The 21,030-nt window shown below is 45.2% G+C and overlaps 1 protein-coding gene across 1 annotated transcript in view; it reads left to right on the forward strand.

Annotated features, from left to right (window-relative positions):
- The first annotated feature begins 465 nt into the window (after positions 1–465).
- Positions 466–21,030, forward strand: part of LOC142249865 (uncharacterized) — a 114,200-nt gene continuing 93,635 nt past the window's right edge. The window contains exon 1 of the mRNA XM_075321810.1: positions 466–599. Within this exon, the coding sequence (XP_075177925.1) occupies positions 525–599 (75 nt within the window). The 5' untranslated portion in view covers positions 466–524. The remainder of the gene's footprint in view (positions 600–21,030) is intronic.

The raw sequence follows: 21,030 nt of genomic DNA on the forward strand, positions 1-21,030 counted from the left end.
GCACGTGGCCTATGCACTCTTCATTTTAGCATTGTGTGCACGTGGCCTACGCACTCTTCATTTCAGCAGTGTGTGCAAGTGGCCTACGCACTCTTCATTTCAGCAGTGTGTGCAAGTGGCCTACGCACTCTTCATTTCAGCAGTTTTAAATGCTTGAAAAGATATCACAAGTTTCAGTATTTTCCACTTTCTTCACCTTCCATTCACAACCACATAGAGAAAAATGCAATGCTTCATTTTTGCTTTAATGCATTTAGTGCAGGGATAAGATCCTTCTGAATTAGGAAAGTTTCCAGCACCAATTCACAGAAAATACTAGTATTTTGTAGTAACGCTGTGTGAGACCAGCAGAGGGCGCAGCAGTTGTTATCCCAGTACAGCAGGTAATTGACCCATGTGGGGAGGGAGTGAAAACCAGAGAGGAAGGTTGAGTCAGAGAGAGGGGTCCACTGTGGGGAAGCCAAGATCTAAGAGCTTCACATCATTTACTGCTGTGCTGTCTTGGAACAGCTGCAGCTCCAGATATGGGGAGCCCTTCTGCAGCATGGATCTTTCTGACAAGCTTATTGCTGAGGATCCCAGAGCCAGGGGAATGCAAGGTAAAATCTGATCTTTCACCACTAGATCACTCATAATGTTTGGATGGAGAGCTTAGAATGGAATTATTTGTAACGCAGTTTCTGAAATAATAGCCTTAGTTTTGCCGGCTCATATCCTGTACAGTAAAACAAAATATAGCTAAATGTATTTATTACATGACGTGGACGGAGTTGCATATGATTTACCAGCTGACGAAACTCTCTGAAATATTTGCTTAGCTGAATGTTCACACTTGAGTGTTAGTGAATGCTTAAAGTCTATGGAAAGTATTTCTAACTGAGCCTGGAACCTTGAATTTCCCATACATATTACATTGGGAGCAGTTAATCCAATTTTACAGATAGAAAAAAATGGTCCTATTGGTCAGAAATTAAGTAAACCTTATGAGTGCAGATGTAGCAAATGCAACTTAGACCCCTTCTTGGTACATGGGGGGAAAGCCGCACTACATGGAAGCACGTGATTATCATACAAAATCTGTATTTATATATTATACTCCTATATAAAGTTTAAATGTGAGGTAAAGCTACACTAATAATTTGTAGTGGTATTGATTAATTATTAACTATGGAGTGACAGCTGCAGTCCACAAGATCGCATACAACTCTATAAGTCTTGGTGGATGCTGCGCAATGCCAAACCATGCCCCCATGCCCTGGCGAATGCCTGCGTGGTCTTGCCCATTCCCCACTGGAGGTGGGCATTGCTTTATTTGCGGTCACACTTTAGGTGATAAAATTAATTTTTTATTGTTTTTATACTGTTAACGTATTCTTAACACTTAATGTAGAAGATACATTTTCAGACTGGGGCAGGCCTAATTAAAACTTTTGCAGTAGGACCAAATATGATGTAGCTGTGCCTCGTAATCTATTCTTTAAAAATAAATTAAAAAAAATATATATATATATTTATCAAAATACTAAATTGATCACACAGAAGTGAATCTTTCCCACATTTAGAGGTATTTGCCAAATTTCGCAGTTATTTCTCCATTACCCTCTATTGTTCACGTATAGAGGACTGATCTTTTGGAGCTTGTGCCTATGTTGTATATATGAAGTGGTGCTTTGGAACCTGACACTGTTCTTCCTCCTGCTTGCCTATAACTGCTGCTCTTAATCAATTTCACGCCTACCTTAGCCAGAGAAGTGCACCCCCCTTTGGAATGCAGTCCAGTTATTTGAGGACAGAGGGCTGCATTGATTCTGAGCTCAATCTAATTAAAAGTGCATTGCTTGGCTAAAAGAGTGAAGGTGGCAACATTAAATATACATATTTTCCTAAATGAAAATAACCTTTCTGAATCCGGTTATAGTTCAGCCTTTTTTGATTGGAGTAAGGTTAAGGCTGTATAGATGCCTTATTTTTTTCCATCATTCTGGGATAAGATGAAGACTTTTTTTTTTTTTTTTCTTCAAAGTTTTCGTATGGAGTATAGCGAATATCAGAATCATTACAGTGATAATATCAGTACAGCGCTGTGTGATGCTATATAAGTAAGATAAATCAATGCGTGGCCCATGATCTTAGTGTTGATCTCTTGTTAACCATGTGCTGCCCATTTTTATTTTTATTTTGTGTGTTTCTTTTGAGCTTATGAAGTCCTATAAAAAAAAATGTTTATGGAAAAAATGCCAGCAGATCGCTGCACACACCCTAGGTCACAGCGGCCGCCAGGGATTTGTGCGACATAGGAAGTTAAGAGGAAAAAGAGGGGCTCTACAGGGACCATAACCGTGCCTCTATGGTCGTGATATTGGCTGCTGGACTACTCAGCAGAAGTACTTCCCACTACGACTAGTCAAACTATTTAACATATGCAGGAACAAAAGATTAAAATGCTGATCTTATGTTTATACAAACAGCTCCAAAATAACACAGAAAAAAAGCCAGCACTACCCAAGCACTAAGTGATGCAGACTAAGATACCCCAATGGCAATAACATTGTGGTTGCTTGAAAGAAGCATTTAATGACAAATGCAGCACTGTAATTAGTAGGAGTAAATCATGTTATCAGGTTTCCTTTAAAAACAGTCAGGGAAATGTTTTTCCTCACAGAAAGAATCAGCTGCTATCCCATGCTGTCCTGTTTATATACTTTTTTTGTTACATCTCCTGGGCAGGGTAGGGGAGTGTTCAGACCATGTCCCTGTATATGCAAAACAAGAATGCCACAGAGACACCATCACATGTTTATCAATGCTGGCAGGAAACTAGCCAGGTCTTTTACCGTGAAGGAACAACCACAGGAAGGGCAGTCTCCAGTCAAGGAAACCGCCTATACCAAAACATGGTATTCATCAACAGACAGCTGTTTCGGGGTATTTGCCGGAGGGGTTTTTTACTAGGCAATGCTCCCACTAGTCAGTTTCCTACTCCACACTGATGAGGGGACATACCCCAAAACAGCTGTCTGTGGATGGATACCATGTTTTGGTATAGGCGGTTTCCTTGACTGGAGACTGCCCTTCCCGTGGTTGTTCCTTCCCGGTGAAAGACCTGGCTAGTTTCCTGCCAGCGTTGAGAAACATGTGATGGTGTCTCCTCGGCATTTTTGTTTTGCATATTTTCCTAGGGGGCCTTGTTCTAGTGTCACTGCGTTGAGACACACGTGATGGTGTCTCCGAGGTGTTGGATGTTGATCTCCACGAGGTCAACCATCCTTACCTATCATGTCCCTGTATAGTCAGACTAAGCAATTACACAGTACATAGCAGGGACACCTCTATAAGATTGTCTCAGGAACTTTTTTTTTAAAGTACCGTACTTTATTTATTGGACAACCCATTTAACTGGTTTTTTTCATATCAAAATCTTATGTAATACCAATTTAAAAAAAAAATAAAAAAAAATAGAAATCTTGCCACTTTCAAACTTGGCCTCTAGGGTTTTTTAGACACTAACTTCCTGTTTTAGAGAACACATGCACACAGCCACAATGGTTGGATACGGATCATATCTTTTCTTTTAAAGGGAATCTGTCACCACATTTGACCTACCTAAATTGTTAATATGGACATACTGTTATAGAATGCTTACAAAAGACATACCTGTATGCATCCTATCAGATGCCTTACTGTTGGTAAATCCTCATTTATCACTTTATATAAATTAGCTCTTCTAGGCTATGGGGCGGATGCTGCCTGGAACATACCACCTCAAAAGATTATTTTATATAGAAGGGCCATTACTAGTGTGATGTGTGATGGCTGCTCACTGCAGAGCTGTATGTGATAATAACTAAGGCCGTAGTCACACTTGCGAGTGTCTCGCATTGCATCACCCAGGACGGCCTGCTGCTCTCCAGATAGAAGCGTCTCGGCTGCATAAAAATACATACTGCCGACCCGCTCCTGTCAAAAGAATGTGCGGCTGTGCTGGGGTGATGTGATGCGAGTCACTCGCAAGTGTGACTCCGGCCTAACGCTTCTGCAGGTGCAGGTTCCTCTCAACTTCAGCCTCCATCTTACAGGCACACAGTGTAGCAATATTATTGTAAAAAATATGTTTGCAAGTAGTCAAGTTAACAACACCTATTTAAAATAATCTCTGGAGGCGAAGTTATCTTCCAGGAAGCATCCGCCCCATAACCTGGAAGAACTAATTTACATATAGGAAAAACGTTGATATTTCTGGAATAAAACATCGTATCACAGATATCAAGGTATCTTTTTTTTTTTTTTAATGTAGTTTCCTATGACATGCATGCCCATATACAGTAGATGGCTTAGGAGGGTTAATCTACTGACAGATATTCCCTTTAAACTGTCTAATGAGCGTGTGCAAAGATCATTGTAAATGAGAGGAGTAGCAGGATCAGCTGTGACCTCACCTATTGTAAGTGCTGGATCCCATGTTATCAATGTGTATAGAGGTGTTACCTGTCAATGTAGTCCTACCTCTGTGAAGCCTTTTTTTTTTTTTTTTTTTTTTTTTTGTTCAACTTTTTATTTTTCAAAAAGAGTTTTTTTTTTTTTTTTTTAACATGGTATACAACAAATGAAAGTATACATTTACATACGTAAAAGAAACATTTCACAGGTATGTGTACAATTAAGCTGTATCAAAAACATACTAAAAGTCTATTGAAGGGCGAGCAGGATTCGCTCATCAGATAAACCCGAAGAAGGGTGAAACTAGAGCCAGACCTAAAAGGACCCGGTGGAGCCTTCGCACAGCTCCTCAAGTTTTAGTATAGGGGGAGTACGTGTTGTCTTAAGGCCTTTTTCGTCCTCAAATTTGGTAGGTGTCCCCAAGCGCATCCCAATTAGACCATGTCGCTACAAACCCATCCATGGTATTATGGAGCTGGGCTGTCAGTTTTTCCATATTTCTAACATCTTTTATTCGAGCATACAGATCAGAGACAGACTGAGGGGCCGCCCTCTTCCAGAATAGTGAGACCAAGCATTTGATCGCTGTGAGGACATGAAGAAGGAGTTTTAAATCCGGCTTGCTTAGGGACGATGGGAGGGCATTTAGCAAAAACACCACCGGGTCCCTGGACACACTTCTACCAACCAATCTGCCCATCAGTAGCTCTACCTCCTCCCAGAAACCCTCGATAGCTGGGCATGTCCAGAAAATATGGTATAGAGATGCACCTCCAAGGCCGCACCTCCAACATACATCCGGGTAATTACGATTAAACTTGTGTAAAAGCTCAGGTGTGTGGTACCATGTCATGAGGATTTTAACTTGATTCTCCTTGTAGAGAGTGCTAATCGAGGACCGGAATGCCCTAGCCCATATCACTGACCAGAGTGCATGCGATATAGGGCGTCCTATCCAACCCTCCCACCTCCCTCATGTACGCGTGTTTCACTGTATCCAAATGATCCCCAGTGATCAGTATGTCGTAGATGGCTGAAATTAATCCCCTGGTCGAAGTTCGACCAAAGCATAGGGTCTCAAACGTGGTTGGGCGACGCACCTCTGCTAGCCCCATACTGTCTGTAAAGAAATGTGTTATTTGTTGGTACGAGAAATACAGGTGAAAGGACAGGTTGTATTGGTATCGTAGGTCTGAAAATGGCTTTACTTTTAGAGTCACTGGGTTAACTATATCTCGGAAACAGTAAAGGCCCACCTTTGCCCACAGCCCTGTCACCCCTGGACTCATACCCTCCGTCAGATGTGGCGGAAACAGGAAAGGGGTCAACAGAGATGACTGTGAGGACAGCTGGTATTTCATTCTACACTGCCTCCATATCTCTCTTGTAAATGCCATTGGACCTAGGAGGTCTTTAGAGGGAGTGTCACTAGGGCGGCCCCAGATTAGTGAGCTTGGATGGTAGGGTGCTATCCATAGCGTCTCTATCTCCGTCCACTTGTTGTAGGCCGGTAGGGTTGTCCATGAGGCCAGGCTACGTAAATGCGAGGCGTAGTAGTAAAGTTTAAGATTCGGGCATGACAAACCCCCCCCTTTTGTACGGGGTGTGCACAGAACAGAGTCTGGAATACGGTGTCTTCCCGAGTGCCAGATAAATCGCAGTAATGTTGACTGGACTTTTTTCAGGACCCCCAGGGGAACCCGCACTGGGAGTGTTTCAAATAAATATCGGAATTTAGGGATGACCGACATTTTGATTGTGGCGATTCTGCCCAAGAACGAGATCTGTAGAGATGACCATTTTTTAAGGCTATTTTCTACTTCACGTATCAGGGGTGGGAAGTTTGCCTGGTATAATGCTTTATAGTTGGGGGTTATTCTAATTCCTAGATATCGCAGGGAGTCCGATCTCCAAGAATACTTCAAATTTTGCTTAAGGGACTGTAATTTGGCCTCTGGGATGTTAAGAGGTAAGGCCTCTGTTTTATCACAATTAAGTTTGTATTCCGAAAGTAAGTGTGGCGTATTGGGTTAGCACTGCATGTAGATTTGGTAGAGAGATGGCGGGGTTAGTCGGAGACAGTAGGACGTCGTCCGCAAACAAGGCCACCTTAAAAGACCTCTCCCGAACCTTGACCCCCATAATGTCCGGATTAAGTCGGATCTGTGCCGCCAGTGGCTCAATACTAAGAGCATATAGGAGAGGGGACAATGGGCAGCCCTGCATGGTTCCATTTTGGATAGGCAGGGATTCTGAATGAGCATGTGGGAGGCGAATGGTCGCCGCCGGGAAAGAGTACAGACCCCTCAATGCGGAGACGAATGGCCCCGGCAAGCCAAAGTGACCCAACACGGAAAACGTGAAGGACCAGTCCAGCCTGTCGAAAGCCTTCTGTGCGTCCAATCCCAGCAGAAGTGCTTCCACTCCCTCCCTGTTCACCACCTCCACCAGATCCAAGATCCTTCGGGTGTTGTCTCCCGCTTTTCGGAATCAGACAAACCCTACTTGGTCCTTATGGACCAGGTGTGGGAGCCAATGATTTAAACGTTCTGCCAGCAATTTGGTGAATATTTTAAGATCGGAATTTAGGAGGCTAATAGGTCGGTAGCTCGCGCAGTCCATAGGGTCCCTACCTGATTTGGGAATAATAATTATGTAAGAATGTATTTGGAATGTCCTCCCCTGTCATAAAGAGTTTGAATAAATGAGTCAGGTGGGGAGACAGTTCCCCTATAAAAGTTTTATAATATAGGTACATAAACCATTCTGGGCCCGGGGCTTTATGGTTTGGAAGGTCCCCAATGATCTGGTGGATCTCGTCTGGCAATATTTCTCGGTTAAGGTCATCCAGAGCCTCCTGGGACAGTTTTGGGAGGTGACAGTCAGGTAGTCGTTTACTATTTTTGTTCTGTCCGGGTGGGACATTGATAGTGTCGGGGGGATGGAGTACAGGGACGTGTAATATGCATGAAAGAGTTGGTCAATTTTTGTGGGGTCATAATGAGGAGTGCCTAAAGTGTCCTTTATGGTACAAGGGGCGGAATTCACAGTTTGGTCCTTAAGCCTTCTAGCCAACATCGTGTGCGGCTTATTGCCATATTCATAATATTTCTGGCGAGAGTAGCGTAAGAGCTTCTCTATCTTCCCATGTGAAATTTCTTTTAATTTAGTTCTCAGGTCTATGACCCTTTTCAGGCGGGACTTGGTGGGATGGGCGTGGAGTAGTGCCTCTGCTGAGCGGAGTCTCACATTGGCGGTAAAGTTGCCGTGAGTCTTTTTTAAGCTTGGACGAAAGGGCTATGGGATGGGATGTTCTATGTGAGCCTACAGGGTGTAAAGGTGCAAGCATTCTATCCGCCCTTTCTGAAAAAACCATATTAAAGTCTCCCCCTATGATTTGTAAGGCCTCACGATCCGACGGGAGGCGTGATAGGACCGAGGAAACGAATCTAGTTTGATTAGAATTTGGAGCATAGAGGTTACACAAGACTAGTTGTATCCCATTCAGGGTACCCTGGACTATGAGGAAGCGACCTAAGGGATCCGCTTCACACCCAGTTACTTGAATTGGACAAGTGCGTGAAATCAGTATAGCTACCCCAGCCTTCTTTTTCGTATTTGTGGCCGAAAAGGATTGGGGAAACCAATGGCCAATGGCGGGCAAAGTTGAAGGAGTTTTTTTTCTGTGAAGTGTGTCTCTTGCAGAAACACCACTTTCGCTATTGATTTTCGCATCTCCTGTATGACCAGCCTCCTCTTTATATCTGAATTCAGCCCCTTGACATTAAGACTCATTAACTTAGCCATCTCAAGATGTCAACATATGCTAGTAGAAGGGCTAGTCCCCTGCACCGCCCTTTTGTATGTATGGCAAAAGTAGTCCCCAAGCCCTTCTGGGACAAAGCATTAAGACTTTGGTGGATTGCATACCTGTGAATATAAACAGGACATAGAAAAACAAACCAAAACATAACTGTTTTCTACTGAAAAGTAAAAACTTTTCAATTGTATACTAGGATAAGTGTATGACAGTCAACTCTAACCGTCCACTATCCCAGCGCCAGAGTCGACTTTTATGTTCACTCAAATTAGAAGTTATCACACTAGGTATAACCTGCACTATAAGACCAAAAGACCAAAGTGCGAATAAGTTGGTACGACTCTGTCGACGGGGTTGGTGACGAAACTCCATACACCAGACTCACGGGGTCCAAACCCCCCCCCCCCCCCGGGATTCTGGAGAGAAAAGAAAATCCCAAGGAGATAAAAGACAATATAAATAACCACTGATAAGTTCACAGGGTAGCCATAAATTCATGAGAGGATACGATCATGTAGGTCCGTCTTCCCTCGCACTCTTGAGGCCCCGTCACACTAAGCAACATCGCTAGCAACATCGCTGTTAACAAACAACTTTTGTGACGTTGCTAGCGATGTTGCTGTGTGTGACATCCAGCAACAACCTGGCCCCTGCTGTGAGGTCGTTGGTTGTTGCTGAATGTCCTGGGCCATTTTTTAGTTGTTGCTGTCCCGCTGTGAAGCACACATCGCTGTGTGTGACAGCGACAGAGCAACAACTAAATGTGCAGGCAGCAGGAGCCGGCTTCTGCGGAGGCTGGTAACCACAGTAAACATCGGGTAACCAAGAAGCCCTGTCCTTGGTTACCCGATATTTACCTTTGTTACCAGCCTCTGCCGCTCTCACTGTCAGTGCCGGCTCCTGCTCTGTGCACATGTAGCTGCAGTACACATCGGGTAATTAACCCGATGTGTGCTGTAGCTAGGAGAGCAGGGAGCCAGCGCTAAGCATTGTGCGCTGCTCCCTGCTCTGTGCACATTTAGCTGCAGTACACATCGGGTAATTAACCCGATGTGTGCTGTAACTAGGAGAGCAGGGAGCCAGCGCTCAGTGTGCGCTGCTCCCTGCACGTGTAGCTCCGTGCGCTGGTAACCAAGGTAAATATCGGGTTGGTTACCCGATATTTACCTTAGTTACCAAGCGCAGCATCTTCCACGCGGCGCTGAGGTCTGGTCACTGGTTGCTGGTGAGCTCACCAGCAACTCGTGTAGCGACGCTCCAGCGATCCCTGCCAGGTCAGGTTGCTGGTGGGATCACTGGAGCGTCGCAGTGTGACATCTCACCAGCAACCTCCTAGCAACTTACCAGCGATCCCTATCGTTGTTGGGATCGCTGGTAAGTTGCTTAGTGTGACTGGACCTTTGGATCGCCGCTTACGCGATGTGGTGGCTGGCTGCCAGGCCTGGGAAAGCTGCGGTATCTGCTGAGGTAAAGTCCAGTCCGGCAAGTCCGGAGCGGGGAGATCAAATGCCTGACAGAAAGACTCCAGGTCTGCCGGGGTCCGAAGACTGGCTGACGTCTCTCCTCGCCGTGTAGAAAGGCTAAACGGATACCCCCATCTATAAAGGATGTTATTAGCCCTCAGGGATGACAGCAGCGGGCGAAGGGCCCTTCGCTGCTGTAATGTAATCCATGAGAGGTCCTGGAATAGTTGAATCCTGGTGCCTCGGTACATCACTTGTTTTGGCGGTCGTGCCTTAAACATTATTTCCTCTAAGTTGGAAATCGATGATATGACAGATAATGTCTCTAGGGTTCCCCTTTAGATTTTTGGGGCGCAGGGCCCTGTGCGCTCTATCCATGGGGATCGGGTTGTCAGGAGGGCGCTGAAGGAGTGAGTTGAAAATGGTCTGCAGAATTGCTGTAACATCTTCCTTCGTTTGGGCCTCAGGGACGCTTCTGACCCTTATATTATGGCGCCTACCTCTATTGTCTATATCTTCTATATGCGTTGTAGCTCTCTTATAACTTCAGTTTGAGAGGAGGCTTGGGACTGGAGGTGATGGATAGTGGTTCTAGCTTCATTATGTTCATTCTCCAGCTGATTTACTCTGTTAGAGATGGAAGCAACATCCTGACGAACCGCCACTATTTTGGATCTGCAGGTATCTTTAACCTCAGAGATGAGTGCCTGAAAATCTCTCTTGGTGGGAAGTTGGAGAATAAATTCCCACCAATCTGGTGGAGGGCCTGATAGCTGTGGATGTGGGAGTCCGGTGATTGTATTGTCCAGAGCCTTTCTCCTGACAGTTTACCTGTCAGACGGGCCAGGTGGGGGCCTATGGGTCCCCTGCTGTAGGATCTGAACCCTGTGACCACAGAGCCTTGGTTGGCTTGTGGGCTCTCTGAGGCCTGGGGGTAACATTCTCATTTTGCAGCATTGGTGGTCCCAGTGGGGAGGGCATAAAATCATCTCCGTTACCAAGTGGATTGTCCCATGGGGGCTGGGGGACTCCAGCAGGTAGTGTGGTGCCATTTCTGCTCTCCTGTGTCTCCCCCAGGGCTCCCCCCTCCTCCTCCCTCTGGCCATGTTCCTTCTCATAGCCGCTGTTCCCCCACTCCATCTCGCCCCATTCCTCCTCGCCTGCTCCTTTCTGCCTGTCATCAGAGGAGGCAGCCGGGCTCCAGCCCCCGCCACGCTCCAGGATCTCTATGGGGGGGGAGGGGCAGCACGGTCACCACCGTTTCTACCGGGCCACAGAGTCCCGCACCCAGGGAGAACGTAAACCTCCCGTTTAGCCTGGTGGTCCGGAGGCACACACCCTCACCTTGCACACTGCGGTCCCGCTCCTGTCGGCGCTCGGGTGAGTCACCTCGCGTCCTCTCCGCTGCCGCCGTGAAGCCGTTCCTGTTACTTTAAAAAGGAGTCTAAAAAAAAAAAAAAATCAACAGTGGTCAGTGTGAAAATTTTAAGATTGTTACATTTTTATTTATTTATTTTTTTTATTTTGTTTTTGTCAATAAGGCTGGGGCCACACGGGGACTACTGCGATCCCCTTGCATGACACTCGGCTCGTGCTGGCAGTACAGCAGAGCAGAGTGTCATGCGTGTGTCCATGCAACTGAGGTCCGTTCGTACGAGCAGACCTCAGCTGCGGGGGGCGGGCCGGCACTCAGGAGGGGAGGGAGGGATTTCTCTCCCTCTCTTCTGCGTAGCCGACTATTGCCATTCTCGCACTGCACTAGCGGTATACCGGTGTACTGCGAGTGCAGTGCGATTTTTCTCTCGCCCCATTCACTTGAATGGGTGCGAGAGAAAGAGTCTCGGCTTACAATCGCAGCATGCTGCGATTGTTTTCTCAGTCCGATTAGGGCTGAGAAAATAATCGCCCATGTGTGCTGACACACAGGCTAGAATTGGTCCGAGGGGAATGCGATGTTTTATCGCACTCCACTCGCACTGTTTTTCTCGCCGTGTGGCTTAGGCCTAACGATTGTAAAAGGGGGGGGGGGAGAAATTAAAACATTTTTTGCAATTACATGTAGCTTTTCTGTTTATCTGTTTGAAAAGGTTGGGTTCCTAGTATCGTACTGTTACAAAAACAGGCTTCAGCCTTAGTTATTTTTATTTTGAGTTTTTTTTATCTCTTATTCTTAAATGCATACTATAATAAAACTTAAAAGTGAAACAAATACCTAATTTACAACAATCATTTTCTGATTATGGCTTTTCTTTAACACACACAGTGGCATAAGTGGAACCTAATGGACCCCAGTGCAAAAGTTCTAACAAGGCCCCCAATTATTGCAAGTCTTTCAGGCTAAGAACGCACTTTGCGTTCACCTACTTGCAGTTCTAAACGCACATTTTGGGCTTAATTGATTTGACCAAAGTTGCCTTTTTCTGAACTTTAGCGCTGAAAACGCATGCGTATTTACCGTGTTTTAGATGCGTTTTCAGCGCTTTTTACATGCTTTTCCACCTGCGTTTAGACAGATGCGTTTTTAACATTAAGACACTGCTTAATAAAGTTTAAACAGTCAAACAGAATGGAAAAAAAGGATCAAATCTATATTAATGGGAAAAATAATGAAAATAGATATATTTCATAAAATTATAGCGGTAATATACATTTTATAGCTAAAATAGCAATAAATGCATATTTTTCTTAAATTTAATTGTCGGATTGTGTGTGTGTGTGTGTGTGTGTGTAAAGGGACATATCAAATCATTATTTTGATGTCCAAAAAGCATGCGTTTTGGTAGTCCAAAACGCATGTTTTCTGCCATGAAAAAGCAGGTAAAACGCAGGAATTTGAAGGAATATTGGTTTTTGCCATTTCTCATTGACTTCAATGTTAGCAAAACGCACCCAAAATGGCAAAAACAACTGGCATGCTGCTTCTTTGAACGCATGGTTTTTGCCACAAAATATGGAAGTTAAACGCAGCGTTTAGAAACGCAAAGTGCGGTCTGAAAATCACCATTTTCCATTGACTTTGCTGGAAAATCAAAACACATGCCTTTTGACATGAAAAAGGTGCTTCTCAAAACTGACCTAAAAAGCGCCTGAAATGCAGGTGGAAACGCAAAGTGCGTTCTTAGCCTGTTTCATATAGGCCAAAGGGACTTTTGGGTTCTGTGGTCTGGATGCGTTTTCAACCCCAGTACCTATTGTAGTTACGCTCCTGTGCACACAATTAAAGGAGTCTCACACAGCATGGTTGTTCGAACCAACTACTGGCACTCTGTGTACCCTTGGTGTGGCCAAACATTTAAAAGGGTGTTCTTAAATTGCTTATTAATCAGACAGTATGAAAAATATGCAAGTTTGCAATTTGCATTTTCTATCTGATTTCATTCTTGTGCAATGAGAGATTTTATCTTTTTTAGTGTACAGCTGGTTTCCATGGAGCCCAGCCTCTAGTGCCTGGCCAAGAGCACACATGAGAAGGGTTATTTTTTTACATCCCAGTTAGCTCTCTCCAGACCATTGATTTCTATAAAGCAGTTTTCTGTTCACCTTCTTCCTCTCCCTCTCCTCTTCAGAAGAGCTACAATTATAAATCACCAGATGCTAATCACGCTCTCCAGACCTGTGTGTTTGCTCAAATGACTTATCTTTGTCTAAATACAGGGATAACAGTGTATATGCAGAACAAATCACAGATAGCTAAATGTGTTATGGCAGAACTTGTGCTGGGCTTTATAGTAATACTAGAGTTCTAGTCACCAAAACTGTCACTCAAGGAGGAGAGCCTGCCCTTCTAAAAACCAAGAAATAAGAAACCTGTAAGAAGATTGAATTGCTATGAGCTGCACAAGAGTAGTGACTGGTGGACTCGCAGATACCCGGGATCAGCGGGCCCAACCGGGTTAAAAATAAAGCCTGTTCGGGCCTGGAATTGATCCCAGATAAGTGGCCAAACGCCAGTCCCCATATGCCTATGAGGACCCATATCAGGCGCTTAAAAATGGAAGTAGAAAGGATATGGGGACTCGAGAAGACGCATCATACTTACCGGTCTTCGTGTGGCTGTAACTCTGCTTCCAGGCTGCCTACTCTAATTCCGGGGCTGCTAATTATCTTCAGGCATATGCACGGCTTCCCCTGCTCACCGGCATTCCTGGAGTTTCTGATTGCAGTCAGACAGGACCCCCAGCCTGTGTAACAGCATGTCTGACTGAAACCAGAGGCACTATGTGTGTCAAGATTGTAAAAATAAATAAAATTTGGCGTAGGGTGCCCTGTATTATTGATGCACAGGCTGCAACCCCAAGCTTTTTAATTATCTTGGCTGTGTATCCAAATAAGAGGAACTGCAAGTTCGGATCCACACGGTTTCAAACATCTGGGTCCGGCTGTGACGACATGGACTCTCATGGGTTAAAGTTTCTTAACATTCAGCCAGACATGAAGACAGTTTTATAGATGGGGGGATATTCCCTCATTGTTCTACAAGACTCTTAAGGCCCCGTCACACTAAGCAACATCGCTAGCAACATCGCTGCTAACGAACAACTTTTGTGACGTTGCTAGCGATGTTGCTGTGTGTGACATCCAGCAACAACCTGGCCCCTGCTGTGAGGTCGTTGGTTGTTGCTGAATGTCCTGGGCCATTTTTTAGTTGTTGCTGTCCTGCTGTGAAGCACAGATCGCTGTGTGTGACAGCGAGACCGCAACAACTAAATGTGCAGGAAGCAGGAGCCGGCTTCTGCAGAGGCTGGTAACCAATGTAAACATCGGGTAACCAAGAAGCCCTGTCCTTGGTTACCCGATATTTACCTTTGATACCAGCCTCTGCCGCTCTCACTGTCAGTGCCGGCTCCTGCTCTGTGCACATGTAGCTGCAGCACACATCGGGTTAATTAACCCGATGTGTGCTGTAACTAGGAGAGCAAGGAGCCAGCGCTCAGTGTGCGCTGCTCCCTGCTCTGCACATTTAGCTGCAGCACACATCGGGTTAATTAACCCGATGTGTGCTGTAACTAGGAGAGCAGGGAGCCAGCGCTCAGTGTACGCTGCTCCTTGCTCTGTGCACATTTAGCTGCAGCACACATCGGGTTAATTAACCCGATGTGTGCTGTAACTAGGAGAGCAGGGAGCCAGCGCTCAGTGTGCGCTGCTCCCTGCTCTGTGCACATTTAGCTGCAGCACACATCGGGTAATTAACCCGATGTGTGCTGTAACTAGGAGAGCAAGGAGCCAGCGCTCAGTGTGCGCTGCTCCCTGCTCTCTGCACGTGTAGCTCCGTGCGGTGGTAACCAAGGTAAATATCGGGTTGGTTACCCGATATTTACCTTAGTTACCAAGCAGCATCTTCCACGTGGCGCTGGGGGCTGGTCACTGGTTGCTGGTGAGCTCACCAGCAACTTGTGTAGCCACGCTCCAGCGATCCCTGCCAGGTCAGGTTGCTGGTGGGATCGCTGGAGCGTCGCAGTGTGACATCTCACCAGCAACCTCCTAGCAACTTACCAGCGATCCCTATCGTTGTTGGGATCGCTGGTAAGTTGCTTAGTGTGACTGGACCTTTAGGAGTTTAGTATTGAAGTTTTTGTTGACTCGTGTAATTGTTTTGGCCACTGAAGGCCAGACACCCAGATAACTCAATTATGCGAACTTCCCATTGTATTACTAAGTGAATTGCTAGATGTGATGTAACTTACCTGTCACTCCCTTCTCTCTGGATATTTGAATACAGCTTGAAATTCATCCAATAAGAGAAGCAACCTTGTACAACCAATCTGATAAGGGCACAGTATATCAGAAGGGAAGGCTATGGCTATAAAAAGGGACTTCTTTAAGTCACCTGTGGTTGTAGTGTTGTCCTTGTGGACTCGGTCTAGGGACTTTGGCTCCGACTAGAGGATCACTTGGCTACATGGCTTCAATCTAGGGACTTCGATTCCGATTGGAGACCATATCCACAGTCTAGGGATTTTGACTCCGGCTGCCAGGATTATATCACATCACACCAGAGACTACTTAAGGAAGAAACCCAGGTTGGGACAATTTGGTCACCTGGCTACAGACTTTGCAGACCTCAGCCATCTTCCTAAATCTGGTGTTATTCTAGTCTCGGTGGGTGCCCGCCGAAAGCGGGGTGCTGCTGGATTGGAGTAAGTAGCCCTGGAAGCTCTGAGGCACGGACATTCTAATCCCTGGTGAGCCAGCGGAAGGGTGAGACTCTGTTGCCTGTTACATTTGTACGTTTTGCTGGTTGTGTTATGTGCCATTAATTGTTTGGGGATACAATAAAGTCTTAATATTGTGATTCTCTCATCCTGTGTTGTCTGAGTAGTGTTCCGCTGACGGTTAAGGAGGTCAGCGTTCAGTTGGGATGAGCCCTGGGCCATGCTGTCTTTCTACAGGTGGCCAGACCAGCGGACGAGAGCACCCACTGACCCCCGTGTCTCCACACCGGCAACTTGGGAATAAGCAAAAACAAAGGAAAAATAAAGAAAATGAGAATGAAGCAAGTGCTTCATACTTACCAAGTCTCCGTCCGTGCTGTAAGTGGTCCCGCTGCCGCTTATTCCGCTTCTGGGACTGCATATTATCGCCAATCCATATTCATTGCTTCCCCTGCCGGCAGTCCCCACGTCTGATTAGTTGCAGTCAGACGCGCCTCCAGCCTTTATGACAACGTGTCTGACTGCTTGCAATCACAGACCCTGTCTGCAGGTCGCTATCATAGTATAAAAATAAAGTTAAAAAAAAAAAACTGGCTTGGGGTCCCCAGGATACCCAGCACACACAAGCATACTGCTGCAGCCCCCAGCCATGCATTTATCTTAACTGTGTATAAAAATTAGAAGAACCGCATGAACGTGGTTTGTGTTTTTTGTTGTTTTTTTTTGTAATTAATTTTAAAAAATTGGCATACGATCCCCCGACACAATTTTGATACCCAGTGATAATAAAGCTGATAGCTGGGGCTGGTATTCTCATGCTGGGGAGACCCATGGTTACTGGAGACCCCAGCCTAAAAATAGCTAGGTAAAGTGCCTGGATTGTTACATCTAATGAATGTGACAATCCTGGTTGTCAGCAGGCTGCTATTTTTAGGCTGGGGGAGCACCCATAAGAATGGGTTTCCCCAGCCTGAGAATACCAGCCCTCAGCTGTCGGGCTTTGTCTCAAAATTAAATAAATAATATAATCTGCATGTGGTTCCACTGAATTTTGATAGACAGCCAAGATAAGCAAGAAGGTGGGGGCTGCAGCCTGTAGCCGTATGCTTTGTGTGCTGGGTATCATAATATAGGGAGACACTTTTTTTTTTTTTTTTTATTTTACTCCAATCTACAGTGACATGCACACAGGGTCTGTGATTGCAAGCAGCCAGGCACTGTCAAACAGGCTGGGTGCATTATATGACTGCAACCTATCACTAATGTGTACTAGGCAAATAGACTAACAGTGGTCCATGGTCCATGTGCAGTCTGTTACGCACCAGGATCGAAATAACGTACATGTTATTTGTGGGGACTTAACCCTAGGGTTAAGTTCCCACAATGAATTTTTTACGCTGCGATTTTTCGCAGCACAACAAATTGCAGCGTCAAAGTGGATGGGATTTATAGAAACCTCATACCCACTTTTTTTTTTTTTTTTATGCAGCATAAACTGACCTGCAGTGCATGTTCTGATCTTGAAAAAGCATCAGATAAAAACAACTGTTTAGTGAGTTTCAGCTGAAGAAATGCACTAGAAACACATGTATTTCACATATGACTATTAATAATATTTTGCAAAGCGAAGTATCAAAAACAAAACTGGTTTATTCAAAGCTTGACATACCAAAATGAGACATAAAAAAAACATTCATGGTACAGTCTAAGAAAGCACTGCCTGAGATTTTAACCCCTTCAGCCACCGGGCATTTTCCGTTGTTCAGTTTTTGTTTTTTTTTCTCTTTCTTCAGAGAGCCGTAACTTTTTTTTTTTTTTTTTTTTTATTTTTCCATCAATCTTTCCATATAAGGGCTTTATTTTTGCGGGACGAGTTGTACCTTTAAATGTAACCATAAGTTTTACTATATAGTATACTGGAAAACGGCAAAAAAATTCCAAGTACGGAAAAACTGCAAAAAAAAGTGTGATTGCACAATAGTTTTTTGGATATTTTATTCACAGTGTTCACTATATGGTAAAACTGATATGTCATTGTGATGCCTGAGGTCGGTGCGAGTTTGTAGACACCAAACATGAATAGGTTTACTTGTATTTAAGGGGTTAACAAAATTCACAAGCTTGTACAAAAAAAGTGGCGCACGTTTTGCGCCATTTTCCGAAACCCGTAGCGTTCTCATTTTTCTGGATCTATGGCTCAGTGACGGCTTATTTTTTGTGTCTCGAGCTGACATTTTTAATGGTACCATGTTTGCGCAGATGCTACATTTTGATCGCCTATTAGTGCATTTTGCGCAAAATTTGCGCCCACCAAAAACGTAATTTTGGCGTTTGGAATTTTTTTGCCGCTACGCCGTTTACCAATCAGATTAATTGATTTTATATTTTAATCGGGCATTTCTGAACGCAGCGATACTAAATATGTGTGTTTTTTATTTTTTTAACCCTTTAATTTTCAATGGGGTGAAAGAGGGGTGATTTGAACTTTTTAGGTTTTATTTTTTTTTTTAATTTTTTCAAACTTTTTTTTTCTTTTCCTTTTTTTATTTTACTAGTCCCCTAGGGGGCTATAGGGATCAGCAATCTGATCACTCTGCCATATCTCCAGATCACAGCTGTAGATATGGTGCTTTACTTTCAATGCCGGCTGTATTCCGGCATTGAAAGGAAGTGACTCATGTAAGCTACAGGCGTCATAACATGACCCTGTGCTAACATGGCAACCACCAAAAGTCACGTGATCATGTCACGTGACTTCCGATGGGGGCAGGGTAAGTCACTGTAATGGCGGCGCACATATACATCTCTCTGCCAGATTTTGGCAGCGAGATGTAAGGGGTTAATAATCGCGGGTGGAAGCGATTCCACTCGCAATTAGCAGGCACACATCAGCTGTTGAAAACAGCGGCAGGGGGCAGGGATTAACCTCACACGATCCATGACGTACCCAGTACGTCAAGGGTCGTTAAGGGGTTAAGGAATATCATGCACACTGTGGACATGAGATCTGCATGTCAATCTACGCTGCACATGTCGGTGTGAATTTAATCCTTCACTAATGGCAGTCACCAGGACATACATTGACTCAACCGTGTTTTTTGTTGGGTTTTTTTTTTTAACCAGTGTGCTGGATCAGTTTTTTCAGTCCTTTTCGTCTGTGTATCTGTTTTTACGATCAGTGGGTAATTCTCTTTCATGTATGCAAAATACAAAAAACTAATGGAGGTGTTTCAAGCTTCAGTAACAACCAGTTAGTATAAAAGATATTACATGGACACAAATTGGATGGCATCTTTGTGGTGTGCATATTTTTTGTTTTCTTCAAACAGACCCATCCAGTTAAATGAGTTGAGCTTGCTCCTCAAATCAGAACAAAATAGGACGTTTTGGGTTGTGTTTTTTAATGGCATCAGGCAGCAATAAAAATGGCATCAGGCAGCAATAAAAAAACAAAATCACAAACCTGTCGTGAATAGTCTCGCATACCATAATGTGTTAGTGAAAAACTGACGTGTGAAAGAGTCGCACATCCAAACAACATTTCTGACGTACTCACATCAGCTGTGTTCTGTTCTGAACAGAGAAGCATGTTGGCACTATATACCGTAAGTAATTGGAAATAATCTACAACAAAGCAGTTTTGTACATGGCATGAAGTGTGTTTAAATTTTGTTATCCTCCCAATATTCTTATGTTGTCTATGCATTTATTATTGCTCAACAGTCAGTCCCTACTTCTGCAACATTTAGGAGTTGTCCAGGCTTGAACTGCTGAACCGTAACAGCACGCACACCGTCTCGATTCCCTGGAATTCACTAAGTCCATTTCTTTTCTCCCAGGCCTGAACCACCCCTTTAGATATAACTGTGTCGTAAGGACAAATATACAATTTCAATCACACATCCTCAAGTGGTTTGTTTTTTTCTTTTTGTTTTTTTTAAACACGTGGAGGTAAAAACTGACACTATCCAAAAACAGATGAAATTTGGAGTCAGTATGTAACACCCCGGGGTCGAGGGGTTTTCACCCAACACGTTGCCGGGCCGAGGGTGCAGATCCTCTGCGTCGTCACGGGTTGGCCTGGCCCGGTTTCATGACTCCGAAACGTATAGGAGGGAGGGTAGGCAGTGGATGGGAGGAAGGATGGGGGTGGTAGTGACGATGAGGAAAGTCTTTTATGATCGTGACGCCACCTGTGGTACACGGCCAGGGATGGACCGCCGCTGCGGGTGCTGCTCTCTGGGGCTGATGGTGAGGGTCGCAGCTGGGTTGGTGTCGCTCCCCACAGGTGGAGCGGGGTTACCTCGGGGAGGATGATGGAGGACGGACGGGGGTGGTAGTAGTCCCTGTTGGTGATGGCAAAGGAGAGGCAGAGACAGGGGCTGCGGTTCCAGGTCTTTTACTCACAAGTAGTTCAAGCGCTTCCCCAGAGTACTGATCTCCGCCATGATGGACTCCAGGCTATCCCAAATCCGCAGAAGGTCAAGTGCAGTGTGTATCAGTTTACGGACCCTTCCTCCTTTGATGTGATAAGTATCGGATCCCCGTGGCGTGAAGCATTTGGGGATCCCAGTGTAACTAAAGTGTCCCGTTCTGTATGCTAATAGCATGGTTCCGATGTGGGGCCAGTCGAGGACCTCAGCCCCAGATCATATATGCTATTTGGCTGCAGACTCGGTGGGACAGGTCCGGTGACCTTTCTAGCTGTTCCGTGACCCTTGCAGACAACGTGAAGTATGCCTGACCTAGGGTTCTGTACCCCAACAGCGCTGGTCCTGTGGAAGCAGCCGCATGCTTCTCCCCAGTGACCGTGTTGAACGCCTTGGCCCACAGAGCTGTTTGCGGCACATTCTCTCTTTGTTGTAGTTGTGTTTTGTGTTCCAAGCTGTTGCCACCAGCTACTGTCCCCGGCTAGTTCACAACTCTCACTAGGTCAACCTGCTCTTCCCACTATGTGCTCCTCACTCCCCCTGGTCTTTGCTTCTCCCTGACCCTGAGTCCCCGGTTCCAGTGCATCGGAGAACCCCTGGTGCGGCGGCGCCCTGTAAACCCAACCGCTGTGGTGCGCCGACCCTGGCCCAGTCCCCATTGGGGAGGGCAACCCACTGTAACTGTGTGTGGATGTTGGTGTAAACCGGTACCAACCTTCCTTGGACCC

The sequence above is a fragment of the Anomaloglossus baeobatrachus genome, chromosome 1 (assembly GCF_048569485.1).
Source record: "Anomaloglossus baeobatrachus isolate aAnoBae1 chromosome 1, aAnoBae1.hap1, whole genome shotgun sequence".
Classification (NCBI taxonomy): domain Eukaryota; kingdom Metazoa; phylum Chordata; class Amphibia; order Anura; family Aromobatidae; genus Anomaloglossus; species Anomaloglossus baeobatrachus.